The 23,967-nt window shown below is 44.0% G+C and overlaps 2 protein-coding genes across 14 annotated transcripts in view; one reads left to right on the top strand and one right to left on the bottom strand.

Annotated features, from left to right (window-relative positions):
• MTMR1 (myotubularin related protein 1) overlaps window positions 1–4,080 on the top strand; it is a 52,886-nt gene extending 48,806 nt beyond the window's left edge. For 8 of the 9 annotated variants that reach the window (XM_073358356.1, XM_073358354.1, XM_073358352.1 and 5 more), the window contains one exon: window positions 1,175–4,080. In XM_073358356.1, the coding sequence (XP_073214457.1) occupies window positions 1,175–1,339 (165 nt within the window). In that variant the 3' untranslated portion in view covers window positions 1,340–4,080. Of the gene's footprint in view, window positions 1–1,152 lie in introns of all 9 variants that reach the window. The other variant, XM_073358358.1, reaches the window with a different exon arrangement.
• Window positions 4,081–6,014: 1,934 nt separating this feature from the next.
• CD99L2 (CD99 molecule like 2) overlaps window positions 6,015–23,967 on the bottom strand; it is an 85,914-nt gene continuing 67,961 nt past the window's right edge. For 3 of the 5 annotated variants that reach the window (XM_073358346.1, XM_073358348.1, XM_073358347.1), the window contains 5 exons: window positions 22,968–23,033; window positions 17,621–17,641; window positions 17,221–17,340; window positions 10,402–10,467; window positions 6,015–9,921 (listed from right to left, as the gene is read on the bottom strand). In XM_073358346.1, coding sequence (XP_073214447.1) covers window positions 9,854–9,921; window positions 10,402–10,467; window positions 17,221–17,340; window positions 17,621–17,641; window positions 22,968–23,033 — 341 coding nt within the window. In that variant the 3' untranslated portion in view covers window positions 6,015–9,853. Of the gene's footprint in view, window positions 9,922–10,401; window positions 10,468–17,220; window positions 17,341–17,620; window positions 17,642–20,203; window positions 20,686–22,967; window positions 23,034–23,967 lie in introns of those variants that run through there. The other 2 variants (XR_012160616.1, XR_012160617.1) reach the window with 1 other exon arrangement.

The raw sequence follows: 23,967 nt of genomic DNA, 5'->3' as shown, positions 1-23,967 counted from the left end.
TGGTAAAGTACAGTGTAGACTAAGTCTGAAGTTTTGGCATTTTCCGGCTGTTTCATTATCGTTGTCGCACTTTGGAAGATCACCCTGGGCTTTGTCTAGGGCAGCAGATCTAGTGAGAAAAATGGGGTTAAAGGAGTGTTCCTCTTGACCAGCTGTGTTCCACTGCTTCAAACAGACATGAAACAATGCCTTTCATAACTCTAAGAAAATCACTCCGCCAAAGACAGCGATGTCTTCAAGGTTCCCTTCAGAGGCCACTGAAAGGGCAAAAGACACCACTCCTGAACCTGCTTCTGTGAAAGGCTTCTCAGTGCATGAATCTGGGAGGCCTGCACAGACAAAAGCCTTTTTTCTACCTCTGTGATGATGACTGATGCTAAATCCCAGGCTGAGAGGCGTCGAATGCTTGTAAAGCTGCCCTGTACAAAACCATGGAAATATGTTCCATTGGCAAAGGATCCAATTTCTTTGAATGGAGCCAAGGAAAACACTAAGCTGGCTGTTCTCTGGAGCAACACATTAAAAAAAGGCCTTGTGTGATCAACTTCCCTGAAATCTGGAGGTCCTGAGAGGGACAGGACCTTCTCAGACTACAGCCAGTCACTCATGTGTGCAAAGCACTATGGGGCAACTTTGAGGGATATGGCCTCTCTTTTTGTAAATTCCATCTTTGGTATTGATTTGTGGACCAGTGTTTGTATTCTGGTGCAAAATGCTTTTCATTTATTTACTTTTTATTTTTATTTTTTTTTCAAATTCATATCACCGGAGAAGAGAGACTCCTGGTGAAGGCATTTCATACATTAATTGACAGTAATATTGGTAAAATTGATTAAAAGTACGGTATCAAAGTAACTTGCTTTTCCTTAGTCATCCTTTACTTCCCCCCCGCCCTTGTCTTTGGGTATCCCTTCAATAAATGTGTACAGCCTCCTGAATAGGGCCCCTACAAACTCAGTCATGATTGACTGGGGAGAGAGGGGAAGTTGACTAGAGTATTTATCATTTGAAATGTTAAATAAAGAAATAGTCACTCCAAATATTGAGATGTAATGAAATTTTAAGAAGCTTGGGGTTTCTTATGTCACAATAGAAGAAAATAGCAGATGTATTATTAACTGAGAAATTAAGTAATTATTATAATAAAAATAGGTCTCTTCTGTTAAACCACCAGATGCCAATTCATCAGAATCTTAAGGAGCTACTTGCCATCAGAGCTGAGCTTCAGAAGAAGGTGGAAGACTTGCAGCGTGAAGCTGCTACACGATCCATTTCTTCATCATCAGCTAGAGGGTCGTCATCTTCTCACTCAGCCTCACCGGTGCGCACTTCTGTCTGATGTGCAACAGCCATGTAAAACCATTCCTGTCAGATGATCAGCGTATATATGCTTTGAGGCGGGTGGAATATTTTCCCTGTCTCCCAAGGATTGTGAGTGACTTATAATTGCTATCAATCTACATGCCTTACTCTTTGTGTCTGTTTCTGTTATGATGAGGCCAAAAAGAGCTTCAGTAGTTGTGATGGTATTTTCTAAAGTTGGCAGTTCCCGTATGTGTTTTGACATCTCTTGCTAAATCATCAATTGTAAAATTAACTTTATTTTGAGCAACCAACAATTTAACCATCTTAAAAAGGAACCCATCTGTCAGTCAGATAATGTAAGATGCTTTTTGCTGCCTTGGGTACAGAGGCTGGTTGAGAAACCCAAATGAAATGCCATGTAATGTTTGTGCTGAATCAACATGGAGAGAAATTTACTGAATGGGAGCTCTTTATTTAATGCAGTACATTATTTTTATCTAGCGCAACTGCTAATATTCTTGGGGACATATATAAGTAATGCACTTTGAAACAGATTTTAAATTAAGTATTTTTCAGTGCAGCCAATTTTACATTTTGAGTAATTATGCCATTAAGAATGGATGGTAATGAAGGTAAACAGGATTTGCCAATTAATACACACCTACTGGTACTTGTATGATGTAATATATTTGGTAAAGCATGGATTTTAATTTTTTAATGCCTTTTTTTACAAGTTTAAATAAATCTTTTGACCGTTTATTGTCCTGTTTTACCCTCATCAATAAGGGGTAAGCTTAATCAGGTCTGTCTTGTACTCGGTAACTTGTTTTCTAGCAAGTGGTTACAATTTGGATTAGAACATCGAACCGTGTAAATTGTATAGTCTGTATAGTTCCACATATTTTAAGTGTGTCCTGTTAAATGTATACACACAAAATCCAATTTATGTACATGCATATGTGATGTTAAACATGCATACACTTGATTTGCATGTTATGGGTTCAGAAAATTGATCCAGCCTTTCCAAATGTTTTGGAAGATATAAACTGTTACAACTTTGATGTTTTTAAATAATAGGATCTTAATTGGTTTCCTTGAAATAATAAAGCCTGTTCGGTTGGGTTTTTTTTTTTTAAATGCTGCCAACATTTTCTGTTTTCAATCATTTATCCATATTGTATATAAAATCCTTATTTCTCATTTTTTTCCAATTCCCCCCCCCCCCCCCCAAAAAAAACCATTGTTGTTTCAGAACCGTCTGATCAACGCCATTAGTGACATGAAGCCTTTTAAAAAACAATTCTGCAGCTGCTTTCTCAGCAGGCGTGGAAGTAAAACGTGCTTGAAATTCCCCTTTATTTTTTCCTTCCTACTTGACCAACGTTTCACAAGAATCCCAAGCTCCTCCTTTGAGTAGTCAAGATATCGTGACTTCACTTGCTGGTCTTGAACTGTATGATTCAAGTGCTGCTGGGAGGAATTAACCCTGTTTCTGAAGAATCGATTGGTTCTATGCACTAGTTGTAGTTCTTAGTGGATAGCCATTGTCCAGCTCTGCTGGAAGGAGGACAAGAGACCCTGGATGTGGTTTAGGCTGCAACTTTATTCCTCACTGTCCAGGAGTACCTGGCAGATAAAATTGTACAGTGCAGGTAATTCCATACTTGTTTACACACAACCGGGAGGTGAGGGAAGGGCTGCTGGCAGCCCTCCCCCTTTATCCATCCAGGTCCCTAGCCAACCTGCTAGCCGCTCAGTTTAAGGCACCCTGCCTATACCCTGGGACATCAGTACCCCTGCCTCGAATTAGGTGGGGAGGGGGCTATAAAGGAGCAGGGGGTTAAGTCCCTGCTATTCTAATCATCGGAGCCCTAACCTCCCTACCCTCACAGTTTCCACTCTAAATCCTGTACCAGTCCATTTTATCTGATGATGGGATCCCTTCCCTACAGAAAGAAAAGGACGACTCGGATGCATTCAGTGGCTGTAGCTCACGAAAGCTTATGCTCAAATAAATGTGCTAGTCTCTAAGGTGCCACAAGTCCTCCTTTTCTTTTTGTGGATACAGACTAACACGGCTGTTACTCTGAAACCTTCCCTACAGAGTGTCTGCACTGAACATGCACCACAAGGAGGCACCAGCAATTAGCTTGGCTGTGCAGTGGTCATTGTACTAAATATGCCGTTGTGCCACACTCCTTTTCCCCAGTTCTGTGCACTTCTGTACGTAACGATGCCATGTGTAACACAAACTGGTGAGTACTTCTTTTGCAAATGTGAGCTGTGTTGATAGAAGTTCTGTGTCCAGTCTTCTCAGTTCATTATACACAGTGTATGATGTTGCAATGTGTCCTGTTCATTTGTGATGGAAAAATTTTTATAATAGTTTATACACCTGAAGCAGAATGGTTCGAGAAGGACCAAGATGCCACATCTGTTAATCTAAATCGGGCCTTTCATAAGAGATCATTAAGATGGAAGATGGTTTTTATATAAAAACAACACTATAAAACAATATACCATCAGTGAATTTTATACAGTCAAAATATGTTGAGTTGTGAATTTAAACTCCTTGGTACTTCAAATTTAGCCTGGCGTTTTAACCGTCTACTGAAATAGAGCATGCTGTTTCTAAAATGAAACCTAAAGAAAGTAATTTGAAATTTTCTCTTTATTGGAGCTAGTGATCATGAAAGATTGTGCTCCATAATAACTGTAAAAGGGATAGTTGGAATAACTGTAGCACTTTCAGATATTAAACATTATATGCTCACAGCTACAATGTATGGATTCATTTTTATACAGAAAAGTGTCACTCATTCTTACAAATAGTCTGTATGTGCCACAGGTTTCAACATACCCAAGTGACCCTGTCATCGCAAGGATAACATGAGGGATCCTCCTGATACAATAGGAGTAATAAGCAAAATTGACTTTATGTAGACACTTAACTCAGTAGTTTTCAAACTGAGGCTTTTTTGTATTTCTGTTGGTCAAAGTGTGGTTTTGCTCTGGAAAGTGACAAAGTGAAATGATCTCTCAGCTCTGCTCCCTTTGTGAGCATTCAGCATCTTATCCTTCTAAGTGACCAAATTCATTATTACTTTTTACTCCTGTTAACACAGTAGAGCCAACGCCATTCTGTGAGAGGGAGCAAGGTTCAGTTCTGACTGGTGCATCTTCAATGGAATTGTAAACTGTGTTCCAGTAGCTGGATCAAAATCTGTCCTCTGTTACACCAGGACAAATCTACTGAAGACAAAGGAAGTGTGTACAGGCATAGGCTGGCAGATTTGACCAGCAGAATCTTTTATTGCAAATGATGACGTACGAGTCGGGAACCACGTCTCAGGAAATCCCAGAATGGGTCTGAAGCACTGCTAGGTAGTTAAATCTAAACTCACCAAATTTTTTAAGAAAAGGAGGACTTGTGGCACCTTCGAGACTAACCACTTTGTTTGAGCATAAGCTTGCGTGAGCTACAGCTCACTTCATCGGATGCATGATGTGATGAAGTGAGCTGTAGCTCACGCAAGCTCATGCTCAAACAAATTGGTTAGTCTCGAAGGTGCCACAAGTCCTCCTTTGCTTTTCGCAAATACAGACTAACGCGGCTGCTACTCTGAAACCAAATTTTTTAAGGTGTCAGGGCAATACAGAAGTCACATTTCAGAGCTGAACGACACTTTGTGAAACCTTTTTTCCCCCTTGTTGGTTAAGTTTTGTTTTTTAAACAGAATTAAACACCCTTTCATTTTTACTAAACTGATAAATATAGTCTTCTCCAACTGTTCCCACAGCCCTCCTCCCCCGCAGCTATACCCTATCTCCCAGTCAAGGAATTAAGGCTGATATGATAAATGTTTATATTTGCTTCCTTTTTATTTATTTATGTTTTATAAAAAAGCTATTCAGTCTTTCGCATGGATTTAATAAAGCCAGAATGACTGGCATTCCTAGGTGAAAATAAGGGCTAAGAGCTTTCCCAGTCCACAACTAAGACATCCAGCAGAACAGGTAAGGCAAGATGTGAAATTCAGCATATTTGTACACACCAACTTTTATATACAAATTCTAAAAGGCAGAAAAGGGTGCACCCCCATTTTTGTACGTGTCACCTTTAAACCAAAGTAAGTATTATGACTGCGCCAGAATTCTCCTGCCCATCTAATCACCTGCATTTGTTAGGGAGAATGGGCTTCTACTATTCTATATCAAAAATTACTCACAGCAAGTAGTGTCAAATGTGAAAATGGTGATATGCTGAGTCACCGTATCTGGGGCCAAAAAATTTAAGTTTAGAAATCGCCATTGCAGGGGAATTTCACATATGAGACATGGAGGTACAAATCCAAAGTCATGTATGCCAGAATTCTTTGTTCTTCAGGAAAACTCTGGATTCCAGACTGGCTACACTGAGTTGACCAGCAGAACGAGATGGGGCAGAGTTGAGGTTGTTAGCGTGACTTTACCAGTGCTTTTCCATACTCGTCAATTTTATCCTTAATTGCAAATTTTCAAGGTAATGTTTTTCTCGGACAATCAACACTGTTCTTAGTGTGAAAAAAATCCTGAACTAAAGTTGAAGTAGCTTTAGTAGGGCTTTTATGCAGGAATCTGTCTGTGTGTGTATGTATAAAATAAAAATACTTTTCCACCTTTTTCCTATTTTTGTCAAACACACGAACAAAACACACAGTACTAAAATGTCACTGTATGAGTAGTCTGTTTTATTCATAGTTTTCCAATGGTAGTTCAGCAATCAAATTCTGATTTTCCCTGTAAGCCTTATATGTACTTTAGCAAAATGAGTCTGCCTTTTCACAGCATAATACACAAATTTCATTTGGTACAGATCAATTCTGCCTTAGTAAACTGTATGCCTTGCTTTTTAAATGAAGATTTCATTCAAAGAAATAATTTACTCTTTATCTAATTTCATCCATATTGTTTCTGAACATCATTTGTCACAGAAGCAATTTTTAACAGCCGAGACTGTCTTTCCACTTCAATTCTTAATGTTTTCTTAATTTTAAATGTTTTTTCTCATGGACTAATTCCACTTTTACCACAACAAAATAAGTCATTAAGAATATGTACTATTGGGTTACATGAAAATGGGGGATTTTAATAGAGCGTCCGAAGGAGTCGTAAAAAGTGTCAAGTCAAAACCGAATGTCACAATTCTCGGGCTTGAAAGGAGAATTACAACTTTACCAAAAGAAAATGCACATCACTAATACAGTAACAAACCCAAAGCTTTATGTGACTAGAGAGGGCTTCTTGTCAAGGATCCGTTTCATGTATGTACAGAAAACTATTGGACTTTTCTCTAATTAGAAGTGGACTCAGTTAACCTACAAAAGCAGGGTGGGGTGAGCACGTGGCCACAGCCCAGGCACTATGTAACCTTCTAGCAGGGCCTCAGCTATATTTTGGACTAAAAGAAAATTAAATAATTTCACTTAGCATTGAGCCATGTCACACTTTCCCTGTATCCTACCACTTTCGACTTGCAAATATTTTTCTCCAGATACTTTAAAGGGGAATGTGGCTGAGATCATGTTTGCAGCGTTTCAGTGCAGGGCTTTTTTTTTAAGTTGTCACCTGTTTTTAATCATGAAGGTCTTTAGGAGGGAAGGAACAGCTCTATCAAATTCCCCTGGAGTATAAAGTAAAATATAACTTGCATCGTACTGGGAAGTGACAAATAAAAATTATTCAAGGTGCTGTACAAATGGTGGCTGCCCCTCCAGAGATTGAACAGACAAGCCAGAGATGAAGGATTGGGGGAAAGAATGCAACAAAAAATAGAGCGATTGTTCTTTACTTTGATATCTAGTACATCATAAGGGTCCTAGATTTGTTTGGATTTTTTGTCCAATTTGCTAACCTTTTTGAAGATAGGCCTGGGGCTAAGGCTTACCTTTTTTTAATGTAACATCAGGCGGTAGTCTCCTCTTTAAAGCCCTCCTTCTCCTAGACCCCAAATTATGCTATTGTAAACTTGGAACAGGAGTTCGGCCGTGCATATACGTACTTTTTCTGATACATTAAGGCATAACTGTTTACCAGAATCATAGAAAAGGCTGTGGGGGAAAAAGCAGCTTCTGTGCAATCTACTTCTGAGTTCTCAAATCTGGTATTCTTCTCAGAGAAACTACTTTAAAATAGAAAATTGCTCTATCTGTGAATTATTAACAGGTCTCAGATGTTCTAGTTTTTAAACACTTTCCCTGCAAGGGTTAAGTGGTCTCTCCTAAAGTAAGCAATCTTGAATACGTCAGTCCACTGTACAGTAGACACAAACAGGGAATGTACAGAGCAGTAATAGAAATGCAACAAAATATGACAATCTATACTCATCAAACCACTTTCTTTCATCAGTAAAAATGAAATATGGAATTATGTTCACTTGATCTACCCAAGAAAATGGCTCCTGGTGTTGTACCAGTGCCCTATAGTAACATTTATTTCTAATATTATCTAAAAATGCTTTTATACTACAGCTTTCAAACATGTTTGGCTAAGAAAGAAAGAAACTACACTATTTGGAAATATACAGTCATATGAATTCAGCTTTGTGGCTTCGTTAGTGTCTGGGTTTCTTTATGTGCTCTTCGAAATTCTACAAACCACATTTCCTCCATCATAAAACTACTCTAGAGTACCTAAGCAAACTTGAATGCTGTATTCCTTGTCTATTTTTCCATAGAAGCCAATAGTTAAATGAGAACTTTGGAAACCGCTTATTACATTTTGTTTTGTAATACAAACACATTTATAAAACAATACATTTCTGCCTGTAAAGCTATTATAAGGCTTTTGATATGCATGTGTCAAAAAAAACAGAGCATAAGGAATTGTACAGCTGCTGCAAAACATTTACAATGCTACTAGGTAATTTCCTTTAAATTAGATTGTTACACAAAAATGTCCCTAGGCTTATACAAATACCTACAGGCAAGGCCCCATGTAAATCCCTTCATGAAAACTGAGTTTGTACATCAAACTGAAAACTAGACACTCTTACTCAGCTGCTGCTTCCCATTCACATAATGGGGAGTTTTGCAAAACATTACAAAATGTACGCATGTCCTGATTCTATAAACACTTTGTACCTTTTTCACTTGAGAATGTGAAGAGTTTTCCTTTGTTTCAAAGCCTCCTTTTCCTAATTCAGCTAATTTTGAAAAATGTATTGGCATGTAACAGTGTCCACATGCAAGGAGCATAAAGAAAAAAAGAAGTTGTAACAAGTGATAGTCAAGATACCAGAGGCCAGAATCAATCTCAGTTACACTTCAGTTAAACAGGACCACAGAGCAGAGCACTGCTTCAGCTAGAGTACAGTGTCCTGTTAGTGGCCAGCATCCAATGCTTCAGAGGAAGGTGTAAGAAACCCCACAGGATAATTCTACATAACTACCCCGTCAGTGGCAGTTTCTTCCTAACCATTCTCGGAGGTTAGCTTATGCCCTGAAGCATGAGGCTTTATATCCCCCTTTCCCCCTGGGTAAAATAACTATGGATGTGCTCATCAGCCATAATAAATAGTTGGGTTTTTTAATTCTGCTAAGCTTTTAATGGCTATCTTGTGGCAGAGTTTCACAGGTTAATTACCTGATCTTTTTAAAAAAAAACTCAATCAGTTTTAACTTCGCTCTCTCTGAATTCAAGTGGCTCCGGTGTTAATGAGATCTGAACCTGTCCCTAAATCCATACAAGTGTGCACAGTTTTCAGTTAATCTCAGCGACTATGCAGAAGTTTGTGTTGTCATAGCCAAACCCTGGAACTCGAGGCTCAATGCCGATCTCAGACACAACCATGTATGGCAGTGTTACCTGCCAAAATCCCATACCGCAATTATCTGTACTGTTATCTGGTATCAACATCAGGTCCTTAAAGGTGGGTAGAAGCCTAGTACTTTGAGATGATGTGCACTCTCAACTCCATGACTCCAATGAGCAGAGGCATTTGTTACCCCCCCTGGCAGGGCCCCTAAATGAGGATCTACCCACAGGCACTTTATTTTTAGGTGTAGCTACTCTAAGGAGTAAAATCTACCCTCAGCTGCACACACAATTTTCATTGCTGACACTGCATGTGCCTAGCTGATAGCAGAAATTGGCTGGAAGTGATTTACAAAGGTTCTCGCATGGTTTGCTTTGGATTGTTATTTTACAGGCACTTCATCGTCCTCACACCTGTACACTCTGGCACTCTTTGAAAAAGACATTATCCCAGCTACTTGTCCCAAAAGTGAAAATCCTAACTGTCGCTTGGAAGGCTACTGAAGCACCTTTTGTTGTCTTGTACACAATGTGAAATCAATCCTACATTTTTAAATTTGATGTAAACATACAACTCTTTACAAAAAAATAAAAAGACACTGACATTCTAGCCCTACAGCCTATATCAACAAGAAGCCACTTCTAGTCTAAATACACATTAAATAGCTTGGATCCAAATTAAATAAAAAGCTGAATTACAAGCGTGTGTGTGTGTGTGTCGCTGACTGATTCTCTTCCAGCCCAAGGCCATGCTTTAGACCTTCGCATTGTCTTGTGGTGGCAGTGGCTCTGCTGACTGTGTTTCTAGGGCTGAATATTTAACTGGAGGGGGAAAGAAAGAATCACCATAAATACAACAACATACTGAAGTATCAAAATAAAAGGAGTCAATGGAGGGAGGTGCTCTATGGCCTTGGGAAAATCCTTTCACTTCTGTGCCTACGTTTTCCCATCTTTAAAACAGGGATGATGCCTTCCTTTTGTAAACTACTTTAAGAGCCATAGCTGACAAGCACTGTGGCAAAGTATTAAGGCCCATTGTTTGCAGGATCAGGCTCTGAGGCCCCTGGATTTATAAATCTCTTTCGTGAGTGCAGTAAGGGAGCAAGCACTGCTGTGGATGTTTTATGGAACGTGGCAGTGTCTTCTGTTATATTAAATGCTATGACTTGCTTAATAGAGAAAGGAAGGCCTGGCTGACATGTGAGACACTTACAATGGGAGGCATGTACTGATGTTTAGCAAGAGTTGTGAAAGCCAGCATTCAGAAAGATTAAGAGCAATGCCAAAAAAAGCTCTCACCTTGAGGTTCTTCAGTTACAACAGCTTCTGTGTTTTCTCCTTTCACGTACTCTGCGTTAAGACCCTCTGTGAAGTGATGATAAAGAGAGTCAGATGGGGAAGGAGACAGTATGGTATCTTTCTCACCAAATGCTAAATTATGCAGAGGAATGTTACCAACACGTGGGTAAAAGAAGCGGTTTAGAGCAAGCCTGTGTTATGTTTATAAAGCAAAATCGCACTTGAGGTTCCCAAACTTGTGGGAGTTGAGGCTTTAAATGCAAAAAAGTATTCAAAGTTTGCAGCAATTAGTAAGGCTCTTCGTTTCAGTAGCACATCATGCCAGGCTGGGAGCTGAGGTAGGGTGGGGAAGCCAAGCACTGTTGTGAATAAACTGAGGGAGCCAAACTCACCATTGGCAATAAGCCATTTAAATGGCCTTGACTTCAGTGGAGCTGGGCTCACTTCCACCAGTCTGGCCCAGGCTCTCCTAATTTTCAACAGGCTAGAGATACAGTATAGGGCAGAGGGGAACCAGCCATCCCAACCTGGCACTTCACAACTCTTGCCTTTCTGCCCTTTTATTCACAGTGCTTGCGTGAGTAGGTCGGAGGCATGACAGTACTGCAGCACCTACCTACAATATCAAAGGGCTCCATTGATTTCAATGGAGCATCCCCTTCAACTACCAGCAAAGAAATACCCCAGGAAGTCTAGCAGTGAAGGGGTTACTTACCGGCATATTTTCTTTAGGCCTAGTCATTCAGCTCTATAGCTATGTGTGTGTGTGTGTATATACACACGTTGTACACACACCTTACAGGATTTTGCTGTGATGTGAGACCTGCTGAGATCTTAGCTACCCACCTAGTTCTGCTCATCTTTGGTCTAAGGAAGGCACTCCTACTATTTCATCCGCCCTATCCCCCGTACTTCACGTTCAGACGGCTGATTTGCTTTTCTACTATACACAAGCTCAGTTAAGGCGCAGTCCATAAGAGCGCTGCAACAATCCCCCTGCAGCTGAATGGTGACGGTCGAACTGAGCAGCTTGCACTGGGAACAGAGTTGCAAGGGAGGAAACTGCCAAACATGCTCAGTGGGTGGGGGAACAGGGTAAAATGAGGATTTCAAGGCTTAAGCAGGAGAGCAAACTGGGCGGAGATGCAAGGCCAGCTTTACCTTGCCCCTCTGCAGCTTTGAATGACAACAAAGAAGTCTTACCACAGAACACAGCCTCTGGAACACAACTCACACAACAAGCAAAGCTACACCCTACGGCCCTGGCTGCATTATAAACTTTCACCCAGTTTGTAACCGGGCACTGCTGTCATTTGTGTTCATGCACAATATGGTCATTACATGATGTAGGCTGGGATCAGGCTGTAATGCTGGTTTTAACCATACTTATGTCACCAGTTTGGCCAGCCTTCCTCCCTCCCAGTGCTTGTGGCAGGACATCCCAGAGCACTGCTTCTTCTGCACGTCCGCTGGGCAACGCGGACCAACTCGCCATCTGGTCCCGCAATGCAGTGGTGGGGTGGATGCACAGTCATGGCTGGATATATAGTTGTGTTACTCCACCCTGTTCATTGGAACTGGATCTATGCCTGTCACACTGTGTACTTAGTGTAGACGGGGTGTCACATACAGCAACTAACAGCTTGACTCACTCACCTGGGATTCAGAGTAGGAAAATAATTCAGCGGGGCCTGCTAGGAGTGGCCGAGTCATTGCAAAGCAACAGTGAGGTCGCCCTGGTGAACGTGAAAGGCATGCCTGGGCTGCTGTTTAACAATGGTTTGAATCCACATCAGGGTTAGCCACCCTGACAACAAGGGACAGTAGATCCCGGAGGCGTGGAGTTTCGGGAAAAGTAGATTCTGGGGGCCTGTCGGACACTGTATGGGGAACTAGCTTCTTTATTGGCCTAGTTCTATTCCCCTTGTGTCATAATGAAGTTGACGTGACTACTTGTGGGGGGTCAGGAAAATGGGATTTAGCCTATTACTACAAATGGCAGAAAGCAATGGCTGCAGGGAACAGGACACACAAAAACATTTCAGTGTCTGCTGCCGGTGAGCAAGAGTACATGCTCATGGCAGTAAGAGCAGAGCAGAGCTAACATTTAAAGACCCCATAGCTCTGTTCTTCCCCAGTGCCAGACCAGACATGCAGTGGCTGCCTGGCCAATGCCTCTGAGATAAAGTCTTGTCACAGCTGAGGGCTGGATGGTTTTATGGTTAAGGCACAGGCCTGCACCATGTAGATGTGGGTTTAAGGCTGAGCTTTTCCACAGACTCCCTATGTGCGGTGGGGCGGGCAAGACATTTAGGCCCAGAATCTCTAAGGCATTTAGGCACCTAATGCTCACTGAACTCTTGTGCCTAAATCACGCTCTGCCTCAATTCTCCGTCTATAAAATGGGGATATATTACTTCTCTAGCTCACCGAGCAGGTTGCAAGGACAAATGCACCATTAGGCGTAATAGTATACCCAGCACTAAAGAAACTATACCATATTAAATGGATGTGAACGGAAATATGGCTAAAAAGGTGAAGGCATGTACACTGCAGGCGTGGGGAAGCCAAAATGCACTAACTTGGCAGATAGGATGGGACCCTTACACCTGGTCTGGTACTAAGGAAGATAGAAGTAGTTGCCAAACCAAATGGATGATCAGGTATGTGAGTTCCCTATCACTCGATGGAAAACAACTAAGGCACTCTTACCACTATGTGTGGATGTTTGTTTCTAGATTCTGTGGGAACAGTTAATTCATCGCAGGGGGCGGAGGGGTGTTCTTTTAATGCTTTTTGGGGAAAAGCAGGTCACAAGCTGTAGGAAAGGGGAACAAGAGCTACCAGCAAAGTAAACATTTTCTTCTCTGCTGCTGCAGGAGGGCTACAGAATAACACAGCACAGTGTGTAATGGGAGGTGAGTCACAGCTAAAGTCAGTACTAGCCCAAGCAGCTACATAAAAGCTCCCACAGGTGAGCAGTGGGCATTCGCTCATGGGTCAACACAGAGGCCTGGGAAACAAGACTCTTAGGTCCTTCTGTTCCTTGATCTACCCCAGCCTTGCAGTGTGATCTTAAGCCAATCAATTAATCTTCCTATGCCATAGCGTACATTGCCGGTAACAGTCACTGGCTGACAGGGTGGCTCAAAGCATGTGACACGTTTTGAGCCCTTCCCATGGAAGGTGTAATGTGATTACTGCTATTGGTGCGAATCACTAGAAAACCAATGACCAAGGGGGCTGGGGACAGGGGGCAGGGAAATAGAGTCTGAACCTGTCACTGCAGAGCAACCTCCTTTCCTCCTATTTGCTTCAATGGGAATTGCGGGCTCTCTGTCTCAGGCCCCGTGTGGACAGGAAGCTGTACAAGTGCAGTGTGCTGGCGAAAGAAAGGCCTTGCTCCAAATGGTGAAAGAGAGGGCTGCGAACAATGCAGGTGGTGCTTTTCAATGGAGCCAGGTGCCCAGCTCCCATTGGGGGTATGGCACCTAATTCCCTTAGGCTTCTTTGAAATTCCCAGCCTTACTCTCAGTCGCCTCTCGATAAGCGTGACCAGTATGTGTGGAGTTTTCCCATGTAACTGCTCAGTAGCACAGAAATACCAACATTGCTCTGCTTGACTATATCCTGTCAGAACTCTCCTAAGACATCTTGATGCGCCTAAATACCAAGGTGATGGATGTTAAAGGACAGAAAGGGGTAAAGGATATGGGGAAAACTTTGCATGAGTCATTGATAAAAACATGAGTGTATGAATGTTCCAGTCCAAATGAGATCAAAAATGCAAACTGAGCCCACCCCCCTCACCACTGGACGGGCAGAGAGACACACACAGACAAACAGCCTAGTGTTCCTTTGTGCTACCAGCACATGGTCATTCCATAGCACAGCAGCTTCCCCCAAGACATGTGTTTTGCTGGGATAACACCAAACACAATTTATGTTTTTCAATAAAACGCCAGTTCTGCCGCAGCTGACTGCTCTCAGATTTCCGTCATTCATTGCAATGCATCTAAGGCCTGACATTATCCCAGCATGCCATGTCTGATGGCTTAAATTAATCCTCCTTTATAATTATCTTTAATTTCCTGCTGCCTTTCTGGGCTTTGCTTCTTTCGGCTTCCCTTTTATCAAAGCTCCTTTTTTTATTATTTATTCTTTCCAAAATATCATTTAAATGGTGGGGGGGGGGGGACAAACAAGGGCATTTTATTCTAACACATTCATTCGACTTTTCCTGCTGATCTAATTTTCCAAAACTCTCACCTGTTTGTTGAAGCCCCAGCCAGGAAAATAGCATTGTTTCAGTATAAGTTTCTGCCCCAATAAGTGAAGGAGACACTCAAGGGATTTTAGCTGATGAATTTTAAATTAGCTTTTCTGGCTATTTATAATAACTCCTTGGAAGCCCCGGGGCAGCGAGTCCCACCCTGTGGGCTCCAGACTACCAGTGTTCAAAAGTCAGCCCACAGGTGGTTAGGCTCAGTCCAGTTGCTACATCACATTAAAGACAGCTACTAAAACTACACCAAGCACTTTCCCCAGTGCTCTTCTCTATGTACACAACTGCTGTGGGGATGTTACATGACGGAGTGGGAGAGGGAGGCGGGTCAGGGGCCGGACAGGTGCATACAAACACCCACTCCTGTGACTCACACTATGGAAGGGTTTGAGAACTGTTGCCTAGGCCAGGCTCTTGCCACCTCTTGCCTTGGATTCTGCATCTCTGTCCTTTACCATCTCCCATTCCTAGGTCTCCAGCAGCTGCAGAATGCTGCAGCTCACCCTCTCTCTCACAAACAAAGGAACTCGCCTGCCCAGCCTCAGAGACAGCTGCATCCCTTTCAGAATCCCCCACGTATTTCAATGTCCTCCATGGACCTCCCCATTCTCTCAGTGACCTTGTCTCCTCTCCTTCCTCCACCTGTGCAGTGCAAGCCCCTTCCCGACAACCTAGCTGTGCTTGGTGCAACTGCCTTCTGGACAGCAATAGCTTCTTTCCAAACCTCATTGCAAAGTTAACCTATATTCCCCTGCCCCCCACCCCAGTAGCTACATCTCGGTACGTTGCTCGCTGCTATTACTTAACTCTACAACTGTGTTAGCTAAGGAGCAGATCCTGAAAAGTCTGTCCAGATGAAGGAACTTACAGGATCAGGCCCTAATACTGTGAAGTGTTCACAATAAAGATGCTTTACAGAAACAGAAGGTGTTGAAGTGTAATCCATTTCCCCCCTGAAATCGTCTCCTTCCGCTTTGCTTTTTTTGTAGGGTTGCTTGCGACTGCTGGCTTGCTACATTTATTATTTTCCCCATGGGAAAAGAATGGAAACGTTTATTTTGAAAGGCAATCTTTACAACTGGACTATACGAACAGATGCCTGAAAGGAGGAAGAACTGGAGGCTATTAAATACAATTACGTGGCAAGCAATACTGCTATAACTACTTCCTTTATGACTCCCACTACAGGCTTTTTCCTTTTATAGGAACTTCTTTTTCCCAGCATGCCTTTCTGGGGCTAGTCCTTTAAATATGACAGAGGCCATTTTGGAATCAGCTGCTGCTTGCTGTATCTCCCTTCTCTACCTACTGGTAAGTTTTCAGTTCCAGTTATATTTACTCTTTCTTATTCCTCAGTCCATGGTATGTTCCTACGTCATTCATTGGACACTACAGTCTGGACAGATTCTACCCCAAGATAGTCTTAGACTGTAATGAAATGCTGTAGAGCCATCATTTTAAGCTGGAAGAAACTTCTGGCTGTTTGGCTTATGCTGGTATCCTGCAATTGAGTCAGGACTAATGTGTGTGCGTGTTCAGTCAATAATTCCATGTGCAGAGGCAAGGGAGCAGCTGAGTCCCCTCATTTACACTGGCGAGGGGTGTAGCTGCTGGAGGAGCTGCTACCTTTATCAAATGGTGGGTTTGAATAGTTTGGTCAATTAAATGGTTAATGTTATAAGAAAAAAACCCTTCAGATCCAGAGTTCCTGCATGGGGTGGAACAAAGCCGCCCCTTGCAAGAGCTGGAGCTGATACATGCTGTTTCAATTTAAAATGAATGCTTTATCCTTACAAAATTCCTCTGCCTGCTAGTGAGCCAGGTTTGTGGGGTGGGGAGGTGTCCTCTCCCCCTCCACAGGGATAATTTCAGACAATAATAACATTTCAGACAATAATAGTATCCAGTCTACCCCACCACTCTTCTTGTTCCTGAACTTCCCAAGGTACAGCTCGGCTCCTGATGCCATGCCACAGAGAGATTGTGGAGGAGGCCTTGGGTGTATCTCACCAATTATGCACAGAGGCTTGCTTCCTGCATAGACCCTCTCGTGTTGCCTCTGCTCCCCACTCCTGCCTTTCCCCCACCCATCTCCAGTGTAATGAGGGAAGCCCCTTCCCACAAACCCTGGGTCTTTTAGCTACCTAGCATGGAGAGCCGCAGCAGGGGCTGACAAACAATTTGGGCCTCCTGGCTAGGTACACAGCCAAGCAGCACCATCACTCCCATGAGCTGATGCTGCTGGAACTCCCGTGCAAGGTGGGTACCACAGCCCTGAGATTACTGCAGCCTCAGGGTGCGTTAACGTCTCAGAGGATTCCTAGTGGGGCTGTCCCACGGCAAATCCCTGGAGGGTTCTCCCCGGGGGCCGCAGCCCCCTTCTCTTGCACAGAAAGAGGGAGGGTCGCTGCACCCCATGTGGACCCTCAGGCGAGGTGCTCAGGACTGTCCTGAGCACCATCCCCCTCCAAGGGGCTTTCCTCCTCTTTCCCCAGCAGGCTCTGTGCTCTGCTCAGAGTGTTTGAACCACTTACGTTGTATGCTGAAGCAAAACTTCTTTTGCTGATAGGAAATGTAACTAGAGACAGCACCGATCAATGCCATGGCAAGAGCACTGGCTATTCCTGCTATTGTCCCAGTCTCGGCGGTGGTGCCTACAAAGCAGAGGAGCAGATGTGCTTAAATACGTCTCAGGGTCCAAAATGATTATCTCCCGGGTCTAGCTGTTCTCTCCCTTCCCCCAGGTCACCTGGGCTATTCTGCAGACTCTAAGACTGGCCAGGATTTATCATCCGTAGCCTCTCAAGCAAACTAGTCTGGGAAATGTGGTGGGCAGGGGGTGGGTGTTCATGCGTGTCCATCGCTCAGAGATGCTGTGGTAGCACGGTCGGTCTGGGGCTGAATGGAGCTGGGCTTCTGTGCGCCACTACCTACCTGCATCGTAGTCGCTGCCACCTGAAAGAAAGACAAGGGTCATTAGGGCTGATGCTGCCAGGATGGGATCCACATTCATTGGGGCCTGTTGGGGATCAAAGCCAACAGCAGTGCTTTTCCTCATGCGAGGGCCTCAGGTCTGCCCCCCATCACCTGACTGAATCCACTGCTGTAACCCACAGCTGCGCCCTGCAGCCTGCCCCACCCAGGGTGGGAGAAAGGTGGACTCGCTCCACTCCCCCCACACTGCAAATGCATCCTAGAGCTGCACATAAAACAGTGGCTGGGCTCTCTGAAAGCTCCCCTGTTCCGGAAGCGGCCAGCCAGCCAACGCGGCTCTTGAGTACAGACTATGCCCTGGTCTTCACTAGAGTTAGAAACTGCTTACATCAACCTAACTCTGTAAACATCTACACTAGAATTTCGCTCCCGTGGACATAACTCGCCCGCTACACTGACTTGACTCCGCCCACGAGCGGCGCCGAGTCAGTGTCTACGTAGTTAGGTCAACGACACTGCCTTGGTTACAGCCACTGTTGCTGGCTTTTAGAAGCCATCCCACAACGCCCCACGCTGAGTGCCGTCAGTGCAAGGGCTCCCGGTGAGGACCTGCACCGCCGACACACAGAGCGAAGTGTAGACACGCACAAGCGATGTAATTACTGTGGTGGCTGCATGCCGACATAGGTTAAAGCGACAATTTTGAAGCGTAGATGTGCCCTTAGAGACCCAGGACCAGACCAGTTTGCTCTTTTGTGTCCCTGTCCCCGCGGAGCCAACCCCCACCCCGAGACATGTGGACAAGAGAACCTGGGACAGAAAGACACAATGGGACAGGCAGGCGGAGTTGGGGGGAGGAGGAGAGGAGACCGAGAATGAGAGAGGAATTGAAACCAGGCTGAGAAAAATAGGCCAGGCCCAGTTGCCAGCCTGTCACCTACTTAGTCCTCGCCCTGCAGCACCAAGCCCTTTCGTGCCAGGGCAATGGGGGCAGAGCGGGCAGCAGGGTGCTCTGCTGTCACCGCAGCCCTGCTGCACTGGCTCTGGTGGACAGGCAGGTATCAGGCACTGCGGCGATGCCAGCAGCTGCTCTGGGGGGCAGATGCCTGGTGCTTGCTCCCCAGCACAAACCGCTCCCCACCCCGCCAACTGCTTGCGCTGGCTCCTCTGCTGAACCTGTGTAGCATGCATGGAGGAGACACCCCCACACACACCCGCTCCGCCTTCTCTCAACAAACCAGCCGCTAGTGAAAGCACAGCCCACACGCAGACACAGCTACCTTGCTGTGCTACGGCTGGCAGAGCCAATGTAGGCTGTCTTCACTCTGACAAACTGTGGGAAAAGTAGCATACAGTAGTGACTTTGCTGCACAATCCTAGTGGAGACGTGGTCCTGTAGTGTTTACTGAGCGGCAGCTAGGCGAGGCTGACCTCATGGTAAAGCCACAGGTGCCATGTCTCCATTAAGGTTTTATGTGCATGAGTTGCCCTGGCTGAAAACACACCTGTCTTGGCAGTGAAGACAGTCACAGAGAGGAGAAGAGCGGGGTAGTACTTTCTTACTACCATCTCCTAGCACAGCAGGGTAAAGGGCTGCCAGCCTGGCCCAGGATCCTCAAGCTGACAGCCACCTTCATGATCCTACTGTGACTTTAATGATTTTCTCAGTGTCGGTGATGGGTGGGAGTAGGGGGTAACATTTGCAGGAAAGCTGCAGTACAGAACATGCTGTTGTATGACTGTAAACCTGCACACTAAGGTAACCCTCGTATTTAATTAAACAGCTGCTGGCTCAGTAACACTGTGTTAGGCTGTAAGTGGAATTGATTATAAATTTAGAGCTGTGCCATCAAAGGCAGGCTTTACAATTGCTTGTGGCTTCATTTATGTGTATCTGCACTTGAGTCTAGAAATCCCGGCTTCCTTTGAGACAACGCCAGGGTCACTCCAATAAAGGCTTTTTGGTGCCAGGCTGTGGGCGGGCGATGAAAGAGGGACCTGCATAATGAGAGATGCCTGCAACACACGCAGCTTGAAAATGTATACACAGGGGAAGGGGCATGCAGGAACTGATCACTCTCTGTTCTACTCCACCCCTCTGGTGACAGGCTGACTTAAAACAGTTCAGCCCATTAATCAGCCTCACACCTCTGTTTCATGGTACCTCCATTTTCTTATGTTCTGAGAACTAAGGCACTATGAGTTATGCACGTGTGCAATGCGGGTGGGAAGAGGGCAGTGTGTGTGTGATGCACATGAGTGTAATAATTACTGGCTCAGTGGGGCCAAAGTCTGACACTACACTGGGGCCGTAAATCTCTAGTCAAAGGAGAAGATCTGGCTGGAGGTATGAAGAGCTAAGTGGCTTCCCCCTTTTTCCAAGGATTAATTAGGTCCCCACACTGACATAGGTACATGCAGCAGAACCTAGTCCTACCAAGGTCTGAGTACCCTAAAGCCTCATTGCCTCCAATGGGAGCTCAGAGTGTTCAGCACCTTGCAGAATTGGGCCCATAGCAGCTGCTCAGAGATTTGACAAGCTGTATTTAGCAGGCATTTATACCAAAATGAGTAGACTCTCACATTCGTTTATTCCAGTCGGAGCCAAACCAGTGACATGATTCAGTACCCAGGCAGGAATCCTGGTGAGAATTCTCACATTCCAGCAGAGAATCCCAGCTGTGATGATCCTTGTTGTTTTATTGCATCTTCTACAAACTGTGAAGCAGTGACCTTTATTCAGGATGCACTTCGGTACAATGGGACCTGTGCCACAGACCATAGCTCAGAACCAGAACCTGGCTTGCCAGGCCTATTCATTCTTTCGCCATAAAGTGGGATCAGTTCCAGGGATTTGATGACTCTTCCTCTCCTTTCTCTTTGCTTTTGTTGTGAAGACTTAAGACATCATACATATTATCAGAGGAGCCGCCTTAAGTGGGTAGTCCTTTCTGTAGGGCAGATGAGCTCTCTATATCCTATTCCTGTACTAAGCAATGGTTTGCGAAGTGACGACAAAGGGCTGATAACTGACATGCTGTATGGAATCACACGGCACACTTGCACTGTCAATAGAAAAATGTGCAACTAAGCTCCATAATGCCAAGCAATCTCTACTTCGCCTGACACCTATTTAAACCCCCTGCTTTCCCTGGAGAAACAGGGTTAGGAGGAAAAGTTCCCTCCAAAATCTACAGTTAAATCACTCTAAATAAATCTTGAATTTATGGAAGCGGGTCAGCATAATATTAATTACTCCAATGCAGTTTGTCTTTAGCGCAGTTTGTTGACTGGGCTGGTGGTATTCATCTTTTGAATTTCCCTATTTTAATATTGTGGATCTTCACAAACATGCAGCCTGATGTCTTCATCTTAACTCTCAATAACCAGTAGTGAGTGGTAGAAAGTTGAGGGAAACTTTTATCTTTTCTACCATGAGAGGCAAAATGTCTGTATTTTCAAAATACTAGTCATGAAAGCCAATTCCCCAAACCAGTTCCCAATGCTGTGGGACTCTTGTCCTTGACTACACTAGAAGTTGGATCATTCCTCAGAGGACTTTCCAACCCATAGGTGAAACCAGTACTTCCTAACTGATGAAGAAGGCCTCACCCAACACCTGCTGACATTAAGGAACATTGACTTCAACAGGAGCAAGAGCACATTCTGACAGTAGGTCATTGCTTGGGGTTCATCCTAGAAGGAAGATGCTATCTGGTAAAATGCAACTTTTGGAAGTTTAGTTGATATCCATTAAAAATAAAATAATCACTCCTCAAATAACTTAAAGCTAATTAACGAAACTAATTAGTTGGGGGCAATGGGGGAGGGGGAGCTAAGTCATAAATTGTAACTGTTTTTGGAGTTAAAGAAACTAATGGTCCAAAGGTTTTCTCCTTCCTGCCAGTGGGCTACAAGTTTGTTCCTTGCCATTTTCCTCCTCCAATGTCTCGGTGGGTAATCCAGATTCACGTTAAAAAGGCTACTCTGGAATCATGCCACAAAGGAGAGGTGGCTGAAGTGACCTGTGGACAAGCTTAGGGTGGCATCCTTTATCAGCAGAGCTGCTCTTCCCTCCTGTACTGCAATCGATGGCATCCATACAGGACACAGTGCTAATAAGGGAACAAATTCATCTGCATAGGTTTCTCTTCCTTGCATTCCTAAAACTTCCCCTGGTCTTGGAGGCCATAAAGGCTGCAGATACCCTGCGTTCCTCTCTCCTTTGCTTTGCTGGGATGAAGCTAATGTGCCTCTTTGCCAGAGCAAGCCATGGTCTTTCCCCGTGGCCATAATACACTTCTCCTTTGGCAAATTTCCTAGCTTCAGGCTAGTTCTATTGGGAGCAGAAGATTCAAAAAGGAGTCACATGCCTTTCTGGAAAGTCTCACTGCAGAAGTTTTCAGCTTCTGAAACTACCTCCCCATCAACTTTCTATAAGCCTTGCTGGCAGTAATGCTTTTCCATCTCCGTTCCATGAAAGGCCTTAGCATGGTGCTTGATCCTAGTCTCTGTTTCCACCCACATCTCTTAGCTCAAGGACCAGGACTCGCTTGTGTTGTCTGTTAGTGATGCAAGGCTCTACTGCAGTGATTTAAGTACAAGAATTTACGCACGTGACTCCTTATCAGTCTCATTTTCCGCTCCAATTTCTCCACTGCCTTTTGCGCAGGGTGCTATACTAGATTAGCTGCTCAGATTATATTACAACTGCTTTCAGTGGAGCAAGAGAACTGGGGAAGGCTGGGGGGTGGAAGTGGGTGTGAAAGTCTTGCACCTGGATTTGGCTGCCAGCTGCTGAATGACAGATTCATCCATACTGGTAGCAGCCACATCATGGAAAACAGATGATTTGGGGACTATAACCAGACACTGCAGATGTAATTATAGGTGACTATAGCACACAGTGCAGGTAATTATATCCGGCATGAATACACCATGGTACCTGAGCATAAATTAATACCTAGGCCATTGTGTTGCTTAACATAGTAACAACAATGAAAGAACTGATAAATGAATCCATCTTATGTCTTTTGAGACTAGTTATTCTGGATTTAGATTGACTTCACTTTGTTTCTCTCACAAACAAATGAAAATGAATGCTGTAGCAATATTTAAAAGATCTATTACCGCACCTAGCACAATGGGACTCTGATCCTCATCGGCGCATGTAAACGCTACCACAATGTAAATAACGATGAAATACCAGTCTGTCCACTCACTACACCCTCTATCTCAGTTCTATCACCATTCCTAGTCTCCAAATGGAAGGGTCATACTGTGTATTAACTGACCTGGGGTATAAACAAACTATAATGGACTTGGTCAGCAGAGTGTAAAGACCTACCTTTCTTCTTATCAGGACGGTACTCCCCATCGTCCAGAACCCCAGCCAGATCGTCATCTGAAAATGCTAAAACAAACAAACAAACAAAAAAAACCGCAAACAAGATGTGCTGACTTCCTGTAACTTAGATATTGCAATATGTTACATATTCAAGGCCTTTTATTGAGTAGTTCAGCTATATCTACTAACCCTGGTAACCAGAAAGCTCTCTGCAAAACCATCCAGAAGGGTTGCAGGTGGCACTGTTGTATTTGTAGAGAGTAGGAGAGGGTGAGAATCTGATAAGCATCAGCAATTAGACATCTTGCTGCAATGTTACTTCCCTGACAGTGCCCACATTGTGCTTTGGGACTGACAGATCTGCTGGGACATGCAAAAGGGACAGTGTCTCTTGCTTACAAATCTACCATCTACTACACAGCTATTCACTTAATGCCACATTTGACCTGCATCACTTCTATCTAGATAATATAATTTAAGTGCAGTCTGTCTTCTGAACTGAACTCCATAAGTATCCCAACTCTGAATTCAAGAAGAGCTCCCATCTGTGTGGACATCTCACCGTTTCACTGTACGCCAAGTTCAGGAATGGCAGAGATTAAGAGAGTCCCACTGGTCTATTGTCTGTTCATACTTTCTATTGGTAGTCATGCAGTACTTGCTTGGGTCTGGTACATAATTGTATTCATAGAGGGGCAGATTTTCTCATTTAACTAGTAACTGAAAATATCAATACTGGTTAGTATGAAACCACAAGACATGGGGGGCAAGCATGCAATGGGAGGACAGCTGGTCTGCCAAAAGGATTAGTTCAGCAATTTCTCTATCTACTCCCAGATGCCTTTCATTGGCTTTATCCAACTTAGGCACTAGGGCCTTATTTTTGGGCTGATCCAAAGCCCATTGAAGTCAATGGCACTGACTTCAATCACTTTGATTCAGTCCTTGCAGAAGTCTTGAGCACCTGCTGTTTGCGGGCAAGGCCAATGCTCAGCTCCTA

The sequence above is a fragment of the Lepidochelys kempii genome, chromosome 9 (genome assembly GCF_965140265.1).
Source record: "Lepidochelys kempii isolate rLepKem1 chromosome 9, rLepKem1.hap2, whole genome shotgun sequence".
NCBI classification, from domain to species: Eukaryota; Metazoa; Chordata; order Testudines; family Cheloniidae; genus Lepidochelys; species Lepidochelys kempii.
Note: the sequence above shows the minus strand (reverse complement) of the source record. Positions and strands in the feature narration are given on the sequence as shown.